Below are 15,378 nucleotides of genomic sequence, written 5' to 3'. Positions count from 1 at the left end.
CAGATTTTGGAATTCTGGATAAGGGATCCTCAACCTGGATATTCAATAGATGAAAGTTTAAAGACCGGATGGCAAGCCAACTAAGCTCAATAGCTGCCAGTCCTTGTCATAATATCAGATTCAATCAGGATGGAAATTTGTTTTTGTCGAACTCTAAGTGTATTTGTGCAGCATATTATTTTGGTAAATTTGAAAGAAAATCTAAAATGTTATCATCAACACCCCCCTCTCAGCCTCATGTGCATTTGCACTGACCTGAGCATGGCCGTTCACTACTACTTCTTCTGCAAAGCGAACCTTAACAGGATTTGTCTTTAACCTGGCTCTCTTCTCCGCTGTAAGAAAGGATGATTTAGGGCCACCCTGGAAAACAATGGCATTTAAGTTTGCAAATTATCGCATAACATGAAAAGACTTACCAGTAGCTCAATCTCACAATGTTATATGTTAGGAATGGCAAACCTGGGTCCTCCAGATGTCCTAGATTACAGTTCCCCAAATCCTTCACCAATGTGGTCTATGATGAGGGACGGTGGGAACAGTATTCCAAAACATCTGGAGTGTAAAAGATTTTCCACTTTTGATTTATGCAAACTCTGCTGCAGAATAGGGATTGATCCAGAATATGAGAAACTAAGGGCATCAGATGCAAAGAAGCCTCTTCTTGGATTGCACCTAAGGTCCATCAAGCTCAGTATTTTTTCCTACAGCAGCCAGCCTGATTCCTCTGAAAGCATGTAGAAGAAATCACAAAGATGATGTTGTGCACAACCATCTTCAACAGTGCGCTTTGCAAATGTATTGGACAACAGCAGTGGAGAGTATCATGTTGTCCTGCAAGTGTTATTGGATAGCAACTTCCAGCATATATTTCTATTGCCTGTCTTGGTTAGTATCAAGCAACATCTTAATGTATATCTTATTATTTGGAATTTTGTCTTAAGTGTAGAACTGTATGCTATTATTTTTCATTCAAACTTACATCAATTAGCTCCATTATATGAGCCTCAAGTTGCAGCTAGATTTGATCATCACTCTGAGTTACTTTTCTATCTAAAATGAAGTTCTTATAATAAATTGTAGTTTGTTTCTCCAAATCATCCACATGTTTGCTCCTTAATCTCTAACTGTTGCATGCCCTCTAATGGGTTATGGGCCCAGATTGTTTTAAGAGGTTTCATAAAGGATTAAGTTAGATCAAAGAGTCAAGTCATGTGTGGTGAATAAAGTCATATGCACACTAAACAAAAATAACTCCATATTTTCAAAGCTTTCTTTTTCACATGAGAGACAGAGCTACTCTATTGGCACAGCCAGTGGTCACAGAAAAACAGCAGTTGTGTGCAATGGAGGCATTAAGCAGGGAGATGGTTCAAATACATTCTAACCAAGCGATCTTTTAAAATTAGCAGCGTGTGAGGCAAAAACTTGGAGTAATGAGAAATGTCTGGGCTTTAACCCCCAGAAATCTTAACAAGTTCAACCAATAGTCAAAGTTTATGGGAGTGAAATTTCAGAATATCTCAAACATCACAATACAGTAATGCTTTTCCATAAGATGATCCAGACTCTGGCTTGATAAAAGTTAGGGTTGTACATTAAAATGACCAACCCAAGGTGATAAGTAATATTTATAATTAAATCTACTCTGTGTCTATTTAGCCCAGAGCCTACATTTTCAAAGTATTTTAGTGTAAATGGCCTGTTTAGATTAATATGTGGGAGTGGTGGGAATTGGGAAACTGAAAGAAATAAATTCAGTGTCCCTTGCTCACTGCAAGCTTCAAATCTACCTCTCCTGTCTTGATTACAATGTTTTGCCTCACTATATCATTTTGAATACAGAGAAACCATGTTTGGAAGATAGCCATGGAAGAAGAAAACAATAGATGGCCAAGGGTGAAGAAGCCCCTTCGGCTTTCAGCTTCCATTCCAAACTGGTCCAGAACCAGCTTTTCTGGCTCTAAATAGGCTGAATGTGTTGCTCTGACCTGAGTCCAGTACTCTCTGTCTGATACCCCACAAAGACACCATATTATTCTTAGCGACAACATTATGAGGACAAAATATTCATTCTTATGGCAATGAATGGCCTCATTCTCACTAGCATACATCTAACACAAGGACTTCCTTTGCAGATCACAGTGGATCTTTGGTATCTACTGGGGTTTGGTTCCAGTCCCCCACTCCCAATATGTGGGTACTCAAGTCCCATTATATACAATAGAATAGTAAAATGGTGTCCCTTATATATAATCAAAACTTGTTTTTAAAATTGATTTTAGTATTTTCAAGCCAAATATGGTTGAATCTATGGATACAAAATCCATGGATATGAGAGCTTGACAGTACAGTTTCTCTAGCTGGTACACATCTTGCCAAGCCTCCCATTATGGTTACCTCCTGGAATGTCTCATTTGTGATCTCATGTGCATACCAAACCCTTACCCTCCAAGGAACAATTCAAACACCAGTGGTATATGAGGGTAATTTACCGAGGTACATCGGAGAACTGTAAGCTGGAGAGTGTCTTGTGATTCCCTGTAAAATCAAAATGAAAAAAATGAATCATAGCTGTTTTCACCATGGGAGAACATTTTATTTAATAATCTGTAGCAAAATATACTTCATCTGCATACATAAAATAAGCAATGGCATGCATTAAAATCACATGATGAGCAACACATAGTACAAGCTTATTTTTGCAGCATTACCAGCATCACCACCATGGAATTTAACTTCAGAAAATGTTGTAAGTGGCCTTCTAATAATCCCTGACATAGAATTTAGGCAGGATGGGGCAGGATGGGGGACATGGGTTATGAATGGCATCCCATCCCTCCCTTATATCTCTGTACAGATGATATCTAGTTCTATCTTTCTATACCTGTACTATTTCCCTAACTTCAGTCCTCCTTCTCCAACTGATTCTCAAATACTTATCACATATTCCGGCATATAAGACGACTGGTCATATAAGACGACCCCCAACTTTTCCAGTTAAAATATAGAGTTTGGGATATATTCGCTGTATAAGACCACACCTCTTCTAAGCACACCAAATAAAATTTAAAAAACCAGTTTTGATTTCAATTTGGCAATTTTCCTATTATTGTACCTCTTTCTCTGCCTCTCAGATCTCGCACATTTGCACCTGCACCGCTTCACTGCAGTCTTCAGGAGCAAGATCTGAGAGGCAGAGGAGGAGGTATGGTAATAGGATACAAGGGTAGGCCAGACAGGTAAAAGAGGTGTGTATTTCTGGGTCCAGAGCCACTCTATCTCTTTTTTCCATACCCCGGGCGCCCCGGACTCTGAACCATGCTCTGACTTATAAGAAACACTGCTTGAATATCAAGCAAAAAGTGGGTGCTAGATATAATATCATACGAAAGCTGACTGGCACAACCTGGGGATCACAACCAGACACAGTGAAGAATCTGCCCCTCCGCTTTGCTACTCTGCTGCTGAATATGCATGCCCAGTGTGGAATACATTGTGTGGGTGTGGCTCTTAATGAGACATGCTGCATTATCACAGGATGTCTACGCCCTACACCACTGGAGAAATAATACTGTCTAGCCGGTATTGCACCACCTGATCATCATTGGGAAGTAGCAGCCAGTAACGAAACGACCAAGGCATTGACATCCCTGGCTCATCCTCTCTTCGGATATCAGCCAGCAAGCCAGTGCCTTCAATCAAGCAGTTTTCTAAGATCTACAGAGATATTCACAGGGACGCCTCAGCAAGTGAGAGTCCAAAAGTGGCAGGTGAAAACCTGGAAGCTCAATCAGTAACTGAGATCAGATGAAAAACTCCCTCCTGGGCACACAGAAGACTAAGTGACTTGGAAGGCGCTGAACAAATTGCACACTGGCACCATAAGATGCAAAGCCAACCTTAAGAAATGAGGCTACAAAGTGGAGTCCACAACACACGAGTGTGGAGAAGAGCAAACCACAGACCTCCTATTACAGTGCAACCTGAGCCCAGCCACATGCACAATGGAGGGCCTTCTCACAGCGATGCCAGAGGCACTCCAAGTGGCCAGCTTCTGGTCAAAAGAAATTTAGTCTAATGCCAAGGTTTTTTTTAACTTTGTGGTTTTGTATACATTATAACTGTATTCTCAATTCACTTCTGACACGTATAATAAAGAAACAAACAAATCTGCTAGAACACAGCCATACAGACCGGAAACCACACAACACACCTTTTCAAATGTATGCAAAGCTGAAACAAGAAAATTGTTCATGTTTAAATATTTAAAAGAAATGTATAGGATTTTGATGTAATGTAAAGTGCAAAGACAGAGGTGTATTATTTGACAAGGCAGTCAACAACACGAAGAAGAAAGATCTTTAATCCCCATAGACCAGTACAATTTCCTGGTGTGGATCTAAGCAACTTTTTGGAGCCTGGCCATAACATTTACCCTCATAAGCACACTTCCCCTCAACCCTCCTCTTTGCCCAGCACCTTAAAAGAGCAGCAGCTAGTTCACCAGTGACATCTTCCACTTCTTCGTTGTTCACCGCAAGAATGTGATCGCCTGGCAGAAGCTTCCCATCAGCAGTGCTGCCTGCAAATATCAAGGTTTTGTTAGAGTAAATTATGTTTATAGCCTTTTCTTCTTTAAAATCAGCCCAAATTACAAAGCCAATGATATCTAGTGTATTGTCGAAGGCTTTCATGGCTGGAATCACTGGGTTGTTGTAGGTTTTTTCGGGCATTCTCACTTTACGTTTCACCTGCAATGCACCTATGGCAAGCAACCTCTGAGGATGCTTGCCATAGATGCAGGTGAAACGTAAGGAGAGAATGCCTCTAGAACAGTGGTTCTCAACCTGGGGTCCCCAGATGTTTTTGGCCTTCAACTCCCAGAAATCCTAACAGCTGGTAAACTAGCTGGGATTTCTGGGACTTGTAGGCCAAAAACATCTGGGGACCCCAGGTTGAGAACCACTGCTCTAGAACATGGCCATATAGCCTGAAAAAACCTACAACAACCCAATGATATCTATTTGAAAATCTTTTGAAGGCACGAGCAAGCAAATCAAAGTTAGCAGAACTATCCCACCTAATTAGGGATAGGGAAATTGCAACCTCCGAACAAACCCTCAAAGCCCCCCAACTTAGAAATCTGGGGGAACTTGTCGTCTAAAAACCTTAATGAAAGTCCTCTCGTGTGCAAAAACACATCACCCCAATACATTTCGGTTTTTATCTGAGCTCCTCTGAAAACTGTTTTAACAGTTTGTACTCATTTAATGCAATTTTAACAATTGTATGATTGATTCTGTTTCAATATTTATATTTTGCAGGTTTGAAATGGTATTGTTTTTAAAGTTGTGAGCTGCTTCGGAATCTTGCTCAAGAGAGAAAGCAGCGTAACAACAACAACAACAAGGCTTTCATGAAAATTCTGGATGATTATCTGCAGGAAAATTTTGATATGCTGGGCAAGGTGCAGTCCATGGGATGAGGGAAAGGGGGACTGGTCCTTGGCCACCAGCGACATGCTTATCCTGAGAACAATGTCCCCATAGTAACAAGTATTTCTTTCCTAGAAGGGCTGCATCTGGCCCATGGGCCTTAGTTTGGGGACCCCTGACTGCTGTAAGGGAATGTGCAAAGTCAGGCAAGTTGTTTTGGCAAACAAGACAGAAGATCTCAGAAGCTCCTCTCTCCACCCTGCACCTAAAATTATTAGCAATTCGCAGCCCTTTTGTTACACCCAAAATGTGCCGGAATGCATCTGCCTTACTCTGCCTAAAGATAGGGCCTGTCAAGTCAAGGGACTGCTACATATATAGTAATTAGGTGGCTCCATTCAGAGAAATGGATTATTATGATTATAAATAGAGGAAATAAATAAATAAAATTATGAGTATGATGATGATGATGGTGGTGGTGATGATGATGATGATGATTATTGGATTGCTGTGAGTTTTCTGGGCTATATGGCCATGTTTCAGAATGTCTCTCCTGATGTTTCACCCACATCTATGGCAGGGTGAAAACCATCTATGGGTGGGTGAAACGTCGGGAGAGAATGCTTCTGGAACATGGCCATACAGCCCGGAAAACTCACAGCAACCCAGTGTTTATGTGTTGTCAAAGGCTTTCATGGCTGGAATCACTGGGTTGCTGTAAGTTTTTTGGGCTGTATGGCCATGTTCCAGAAGCATTCTCTCCTAAAGTTTCACCTGCATCTATGGCAGGCATCCTCAGAGGTTGTGAAGATTTCAGGAGAGAATGCTTCTGGAACATGGCCATACAGCCCGAAAAACAGTAACCCAATCCAGTGATTCCGGCCATGAAAGCCTTCTACAACATTCTTATTTTTATTTATATCCCGCTTTATCTCTCCTAAAGGAGACTCAAAGCAACTTACAATTAAAACTATAACCACATAATTTAAAATACACAAATATGCAGATATACAAATACCAAGAACATGCTCCTCAAATGACCTGGAGCAGCTCTACTGGAGCATATGCTGCAGTAATTATACTGCTGGGACTGGGAGGGTAAATGCATGCCATCAGGTTGTAGTCAAGTACATTCTTAAGTAGACTTCTTTTGGAAGGACAAAGTTCTATATCCCTTCAGTTTAATCTTTCCATGCCCTTGGTTATCATCTTCCTTGCTGATAACAGTCTCCCCACATTGGAGAGCAGAGGAAACATACTCCTACTCACCTGCAGCAACTGCTGTGATAAGAAGAGGAAGGTTTTGGGAAACCTCAAAGCCATAATGTCCAAGAAGTACATCTTTCTGGAGCTCTACTGTGAGTTTCACACGACTTGGAGGTTGACCAATACCATCTGATGGCTTGTCACTCACTGACGCTCTCGCTCTGCACATTAAGGAAAAGAAGATATGAAAGAGTTGTCCAGACCTTCCAGATTTGCTAAACAACATCTGCTCTTAAGAAACCTTTCTGTCATCATAAAGATTTAGGTGGCATATTAAAGGACTACCAAGTTGAACGTAGTGTATGATGTCATTACTGACTACGTGGTGTGGAAAAGCATGGCCTAGTTTGTTTTGTAAATAATATATGGTGTTTCTACACAGCACAGCCACAGACAAGAAGCTTAGTTGCTACTTAGTCTTGGAATAACCAGAAAGCTGTTTACAAAGATACTCATCTCATGTTTATGTAAACATGGAGTAGCATGCTTCAGGATTACAGATGTGAAAGCCCAGAGAACACTAAATACACTGAGATACCTTTCAAAAACAATTTTTGAAGTCTTTTTTTCTTGGAAAAAAATGTTGTTTACATATTTAGTGTCAAAAACCATTTCTAATAATCAATGTAAGATGATGACTTTTATGTACAATTATGTTGACCAGCTGTGTTCCATGGAATTCTAGGATTCCGGAAAAGCATTGTAGGGAAAAGTTATGGGTTCCATAAAAAATCAAATTTAAAATGGATTTTGAAATTAAACCACAGGAGGCCAACAATCTGATTTACAGTCTTGATAATATTTTGTGCTACAACTATTGCTATCCATTATGTAGTTACTGGCTTAACATTTCAACAACAAGAATGATTCGTGCGTAGTCAATTTTTCATGTTGATGCCATGCTTCTTTTTACAATTCTTTCTTCTACAATTTTTGAGATAAAATACATTTGCAATATTTTTCATAAAATATCAAGAGTAAAAATTACTTAAAATTGGGCATTATATAGGAATTTGGGAGACACACTTGAATTAGTATAAACTAATCCAGAATATATTGGAGTTTGGTGGAGTCACCTTCCTTGGAGATTTGTAAACAGAGGCTAGATGGCCATTGTTGGGAGGCTTTGAGTGTGTCTTCCTGTGAGACAGAATGAAGTTGGACTGGATGGCCCTTGGTGCACCTTCCAAATCTATAATTCCATGATTCTATGATATTAGGGATAGAGTTAGGCTTCCGTGAAAGATAAATGTCTTTTGAAGGGATTCCATGACTGAAAATGTTTGTTTGTTTATTTATTTACACCATTTCTACCCTGCCCTTCTCACCCCCAAGGGGGGACTCAGGGCAGCTAGGGTTAGGGTTAGGTTATCAGATCATTTTAATTCCTGGTCTCAGGGTGTATCCACACTATAGAATTAATGCAGTTTCATCCTACTTTGACTTGCATAGCTTAATGCTATGGAATCATGGGAGCTGTAATTTTACAAAGTCTGAAGCCTTCTTTGCCAAAGACTGTTGAAGCCTCACTCAGGCCCCATCTATACTGCCATATAAAATGCACATTATCTGTTTGGAACTGGATTATCTGGCAGTGTAGACTCATATAACCCAGTTCAAAGCAGGTAATGTGGATTATCTGCTTTGATAATCTGGATTATATGGCAGTGTAGATCCAGTCTTAACCACAAATCACTTCATACGATAGCACTGAGCCATGGAAGTTAAAGTGGTGTTCTTTATATTCAGGACTTTTGCTCCATTTGTAGCAAAAGATTTTTTTAAAGTAAGTTTAAATAGTTTGTTTGTGATTATATTCTAAATAAACTGTAGTTTTATACAATAAATGTTTTAGGCCAAACCAAGTTGAATATAAGATCATGTTCCTAAAGTGACCAAGTGACTTTCAATCTGTAAAGTGTGCTAATATTTCAAGTTTTTCAATAGAAAAATGAAAAAAAATGCTTCCTTCCCATGATTTTCCTGATACAGTATTTATATTTCTCCTCAAGATTCATGTTATGTTCAGCAAAGGAAATCTATGGACTGACTGGTACGTATGATAGGGTTCTCGTCAAGGCATTTATGAAGTTAACAATACTAATTTTTAAAAGTAAACTCTTTTAAAGGGGCCTGTTTATGAAGGTAATCATACCAAAATGTGCTATCCCACCTTGAAGTTGACAGTCTCTCATTAAATGCCTACCTAGCTGAATTATCTCGTGACCGACGCAGCCATTTTGCTACCATCTGCTCTATCCGACGTGCTTTGCGTATCTCTAGATCTTCCATTTATCTGTGAAGGGAAAAAGATATTATTCCTTTAGCATGTTCTCAGGTACAAAATCAGGCTCTAGTTTCAAATACTGAACCCAAAGAGTATTATTCAATTAATCATTTTGGAAAGAAGTGGCAAGCGCATTGCTTAGAAATACTGTCCTGTGCCCAGCTTTATTCAATATCTGTTTGGATGAGTGAGGGAGGGGAAAAATAGATTTGCAAATAAAACAAAACTACGGAGACATAGCTTAAGCTGATCTGCTGTAAATCGCTTTGAGCTCCTAATTATTCAACCTGACTTACTGCCTGGTGTAGCTCTACAGACATCACTTAACCAATATTGAGATAATTTAAATGTGCTCAAAACATTTTTAAAAACCTATATAAATACAAATGAAAGCCTTAGGAACACACTTTGTTCAATGTATTGTCGAAGGCTTTCATGGCCGGAATCACTCAGTTCTTGTGGGTTTTTTCGGGCTATATGGCCATGTTCTAGAGGCATTTCTCCTGACGTTTCGCCTGCATCTATGGCAGGCATCCTCAGAGGGTGAGGTCTGGAGCTGGGAAAAAAAGGGGGTTTATATATCTGTGGAAAAGACCAGGGTGAGACAAAAGGCTTTTGTAAGCTGGGCTAGGTGTGAATCTTTGTTCAAATGATAACTTCATGGTTAAGGAAGGCAGAATAGCTCTCCTCACTATTCAGGGTCTTTGCTCTCACATTTCTATATTAATATGTTTTATTGGCTTAATAGTTCATTATTGCATTACTGCTGAAGTGCTGATGGTCATATCGTTCCATGATGCAAGCTTCAGAGTGCAGCTGTGTTGTCGTGTAACATAATCACAATATACCAGGCCATCAGACAGAAAGCATTTACAATATCAACAACAATATAAGACATACATGCGATTTTGTCCCACAGAACAGGCACAGTTTACCTTGAAATAGTCAAGGACACGGGAAGAGAATATGTTTGTAACAAAAAAATTATTTCAATTTGTAAGATTTTTACAGTGTGATCTGGTGTCAATATCCGTATGAACAGAAAATGTAAGAACTAAGCCTATCAGTTTCCAGAGTCCACTCAGTCAAATTAAACTGATGGCCAAAGAGGTCCTGAAATAGCACAAATTATATTTTAATAAATGCTACTATGAGTAATTTTGGGCTCGCAATGATTAAATATAGAGATATAACATAGAGATTTTCTCTAAGACCAATCTGGACATGGATGGACGTGGCATGTATGCCAAAAGATAAATATTATAGATGAGAACATACTATTTGGATAGGTGGTGCTGTATGTCATAAATACTAGCTTTGAGGTCACTTTGGCAGGGACTCCTCCTTGAGCCAGGCAACATTTTTCAGGTCAGGGATATGACTCAGCTGACATGACAATAAAGGCTATTTGCTTTTCTGGGAACAAGGAGCGCATGGACAGAGAAGACAAAAGCCATCTGAATCCACAATGCATGGCGGAGCACTGATCCCTTTATGCTTCCTTGTAACTTTGTGACTGTGGTAGCTGGCAAACCCTGTTTGCCTACTGTCTTTTCAACAGATTGCAGAGTCTGAACTTTTAAACTTGTGCTCAGTATTCACATGCTGTGCATGGATTCGTTTGGGCCGTTTGCCTTCAGCTTCTTCAGTTTATTCGGCTTGTTAAGATGCCCGTAATGGCAAGTTGTCTGCCACCATGTTTGTTTCAACTGAGCCGGACCACGTGGATGCTGGTTGCAGCTATTTTCTGCTCTATTCAGGATCACATGGCGTGTGGAAAGGCTATCGTGTGCTCGCACAGGGTTTCCCTGTGAGCCATGCCTGTCTGGTCAATCAGAATAGAAGAAAGCCATGACGTGTCTTATGCAAGCTGTGTCCATTTAATGGGGCGAGTGTCTCTATTGCTCAGCTGTGTCCTGGCTATAGAGAGAGGAGCTTCAGTCTGATTGCCTTGCCGCTCACTCTCAGCTTTAGCTTTTGGCTTGGCTTGGTCTCTCTCTAGCACTGAATCGTTTTGACTTTCCTTTATTTTATTGATTCTTTATTTAGTGGGAGTTGGAAAGTGTGGGTGAATGGGTGCATTTGGGGACTTGTGGGTGGGTGTACTTTTCTTTTAGTGTGGCTACTTCTCTTATCTACCCCCCCTCCTCTTTTTCAGAAAGTACTTTTAAAAGATTGTTATTAATAAATATAAGAGTTCCAGCAAACAGAAAAGCCTCATTCTCAGAAAAACCTACCTACCTATAGCTACCACTAATACCTAATAATTTATTTCCTTTGCAATCTCGCCACAAATTCTCTCTGTTGTTTTATTATATTTCTCTCTGTGCTCTCTGCCTTCTTCATTTAATTTAATAATAATATTTTTGCTGTTGCTGCCTAATAATAAAATAAAAGATTTGGGCTTCTATGGAAGCTTTGCCAAGCCAACAGAACCCATCCTTTCTCTCTAACCTCAACCTCCCTCAGGAAATTAAAGACTATTGTTATTATTTGCATTCATACAAATTATACCAGCAAAACACCACTTTCCTAAGTCAAGAAATGCAAAAGCTTTGCAAGAAGTTGCTGTTGTTGTTGTTTAATTAGTAAAGAAAGTGTAATCGTGGGCTATGTGATGTGGAAGTGCATCTTTGACATTTGACAAGAAGGACTGGTGCCCTTCTGCTGCTCCTGGAGAAGTTACAGCTCAGGGCCCACAGGGGAATTTTTAAAGGAAATTTTATTTCTAGAAAGAAAAGAAGTTCCTAAAAATCAGGGGATGGTCCAAATGTTATGAAACTTGGCAAGCCAGCAGTGGTAGATGTGTGTGGCAATTTTCATCCCGATAGCTCTAAACATGATGGGAAGGGGAGCCTATGAACCACCCCACCCGTTGCTGTCAATTGACCGGATCTAACCACATTTTCTGGCTGCAGACCAAAAATATCCATTTTTGGGAAACACACAAAAACAGATCTACAGGTCCACCAAAATCTGGATAGCAGAAATGGCTCAAGGTTCAGCCGAAATATACAAGCCTACTATGTACCCTTCAATGTTTCAGTGAGAACCAGGGCACACGAGTTGAGTAACATCAGAGTGTTGGTTTGATGACAAAAATGATGAATAAGGAAGAATGCACAAGGAAGGCAAGCTGGCAGCAGTTGACTTTTGCCTGATCCTACTGGGAAAGGCAGGTTCCCACACCCTTCTTTCTTCCCTTTCTCTCCTACTTTTGCATTTTGCACCAGTTTGCAACAATTAAAGTAGGCCAAGGACAAAGGGGGGAAGTGGGAGTAGGAGAGAGAAACAGATTTTTTTTTAATGAAGCTGAAAACATGGGGACAACACAGGAATAATCAGGGTTGTCCCTTGCAAAATTCGGACTAGTTTGAGGTTATGCAGCTGTTACCTTCATCCCACAGCTGGAAAATGTCTTTGCAAGGTCAGTTTATTCCAAGACTTGCTTATCTCCCGGCTGAGTTCACAGTGTGACTGGAATGGACGAGCTTGGAGGAGGGAACAATTTAGTTCAAAAAGCAAAAATCCCTGCTGGATGTTAATGGCCTCTTAAGCCTTCGCAGAATAGTTTTATGAATGCATAAAATGGATTAGAAGAGTATGGTACTTAGAAGTCCAAAACTTAAAGAGAAAAGTTTATAAAGACTGCAATACAGGGGATCTGGGGACAAATTGTTCTCTTTCAACATAAATATTATATACCTCTAGTCTAGTCTCTTCTAGCTGGGGGTCGGTGAGCTTGCTATTGGGGTGACGAGAAAAAGAAACGGATCCTTAAAAGGATGTTCAGTACAATTTTCTTGTTCTAAGACACAGAGCATAATGTAATGGAAACAAAGCCAATTATAGTTTGGAAACTCTTGCTAATTAAAGATGCTGGATAAATGGATCATAATTATAAATACTAGCAGTGGTGACCCTGACAGGAGGCCGTTGCTTCAGATGGTGTCATTATGGGAGCAGAGGGGCAGACAGAGGTGACTCATGCAGGTCTATTACATAGGACCTCATTTGTTCCAAAACCCCACTAAAATGAATGGGAGACTCCCAAGGTTTACATTTGTCTGAGGGAATCATCCAATTTTTGTCCAAGACTGACTATACATATGAGACAGTCCAAGATCTCGATTTATACCACCTTTTCAAATCTGATGCAATCCAGATATGCTAGACTGCAGTCACTAGCCAAGTATAGGAATTGTGTTCCAACATATCTGGAAGAAACTAGTTTGGAGAAAGGTGGCTCACACAGTGGGTCAAAGCCCTTGAACTGTGCTGGGTGACCACCTCCATCATCAACAGCCAACATAGCAAACGGTACTTCTGAGCTATGTAATAGAAGGCAGAATTCTTTCAGCCATATAGAAACCTCCCATACACTATTGAGATATGAATTACCCTAAAGGTGTCAGATTCCATATGATGTTGAAAGCTAATTAGGGTCAACCCTGGTTGACACTTGGATGAGAGACCTCCAACAAATACCAGGTGCTGCATTATTTACGACATTCATATGCCGTACCCCGAAGGGGATTCAGAGCGGCTTACAAGTAAAAAGTAAATACAATATATTATTATCATAGCACACTATTAATATTATATATTACATTGTACTATAACATTATCCTGTAATATTATTAGTAATATTACATTTAATATAATATATATAAGTATAATATATTATTATTATTATTAGTAGTATATTGTATTACATTATATTATCAATATTATATGTATATACAATATACAATATATTATTATTACATGTATATACACTATTATATATATATATATATACATACATACACACACACACACAATATTATATATATATATACACACACACACACAATATACAATATTATATATATATTATATTATATTATATTATATTATATTATATTGACAATATTTCAGGTGAAGGAACTGGCAAAATACCTCTGAGTAAAAAAGTGACTTTATATGTACTCATAAACACAAGACTGACATCGCTGTTTGAATCTCTTTTGGAGGCCTTCACTCTTTGGACCAAGAATGGTGGCTAGAAAGGACAGAGCCCTTTCTGTTTTGCAACTGCTATGATTTGATTTTCTTTCTTGAGGCAGTCCTGGAAAGTTTCTTTCATATATTGCAGAAGCAATTTAAATCTATCTAACTTGCAGATTCATTGCTCTGGCAGGCTACTGGGAGTGGTTGATCACATCTTGTTGAATGGAGCTGCTGAGCTTGAGCTAATTGTTTTTCCCCAAGGATGTTATTTTTTGTTTTGTTTTAGACAGTCACATTTATTTGTTTACAACCAAAAATTCATCACAAATCAAGGTTCCATTTAGAACATTAAGAGAGACTTGCTAGCTGCAGAGAGACCAAATAAATACAGCCATTAAAGATTGCTATGGTTACAAAGATGGATATCTAGAACAGGAAGCTTGTTAAATGTATTCATAACCATTTATATGGAATGATTGCTAGGACACAAGACAACAACTTCCTGTGGTAGCCCTTGCGTAATAGTGGCATCAACATTTTTGGAGTCCTAGTTTAGGTATTTCTGTTTTCCTCATGTAATAGTCGCACCCTTGATTTACTGCTCTATCTGCTCACCTATCTGCCTGCCCACCCAAAAGACCTACCCGCCTGCTTCACTTACTCACTTGCCCATCTGCTTGCCGAGTCAGTCAACCCATCTACAAGCCCGCCCACCCACCCTGTCAGTCAGTCAGGCAGTCCATCCATCCGTTTGCTGACCATCCCCCTCCAGAATCATTGCTTGAAGCAGTGTTCTTGGAAGGGAATGGTTAGTGGATGGATAGGTGGGTGGGTGGGTGGGTAGGTAGGTAGGAGTGTCTACCCACAGGATCTTGGGGCTGATTTTTTCCTTGCATAATAGTCGCAGCTCCCTTTCTTTCTAAAGAAAATGGGGGGAAAGTTTGACTATTTTGTGCTGAAATATTTTAATTAACATGTATATTTCTAAACTTCCTTTAATGACGGGAATAAATCTATAAGTGTGCCATGTACAAGATGATTAGATTTATTGCAGGGAGGGGGAGGAACACATTTTTGAATGTCTGTAAATTATGGCCACCTATTTTTCTAGTCCACCTATTCATTCATCTAACTGCCATGGCTCAATGCTACGGCATCCTATGAGTTGTAGTTTCACAAGGCCTTTGACTTTTTTGGCCCAAGAGTACACCTGACTACAACTCCAACGATCCCATAGCATTGACCCATAGCAAAAAACTTACGTCAAACTGCATAAATTCTACAGTATAGATGTACCCTCAGTTATAATACAACTGAAATCCTCCTACTGTGTCAGCTATGTGCACATTCCACCACTAAAAGTCAGACATTTTCACCATGCACAAAGTCCACATT

The 15,378-nt window shown here is 39.6% G+C and overlaps 1 protein-coding gene across 1 annotated transcript in view; it reads right to left on the bottom strand.

Moving 5' to 3' along the window:
• The window catches only part of FRMPD1 (FERM and PDZ domain containing 1), a 93,258-nt gene that overhangs the window by 33,000 nt on the left and 44,880 nt on the right, over positions 1–15,378 (bottom strand). The window contains exons 3-7 of the mRNA XM_060763759.2: positions 8,911–9,000; positions 6,708–6,865; positions 4,483–4,585; positions 2,496–2,541; positions 256–363 (exon numbers count right to left, since the gene is read on the bottom strand). Coding sequence (XP_060619742.2) covers positions 256–363; positions 2,496–2,541; positions 4,483–4,585; positions 6,708–6,865; positions 8,911–8,996 — 501 coding nt within the window. The 5' untranslated portion in view covers positions 8,997–9,000. The remainder of the gene's footprint in view (positions 1–255; positions 364–2,495; positions 2,542–4,482; positions 4,586–6,707; positions 6,866–8,910; positions 9,001–15,378) is intronic.

This window comes from Anolis sagrei, chromosome 2, assembly GCF_037176765.1.
Source record: "Anolis sagrei isolate rAnoSag1 chromosome 2, rAnoSag1.mat, whole genome shotgun sequence".
Taxonomy (NCBI): Eukaryota; Metazoa; Chordata; class Lepidosauria; order Squamata; family Dactyloidae; genus Anolis; species Anolis sagrei.
The sequence above is the reverse complement of the archived record's forward strand: the minus strand, read 5'-3'. Positions and strand labels throughout refer to the sequence as shown.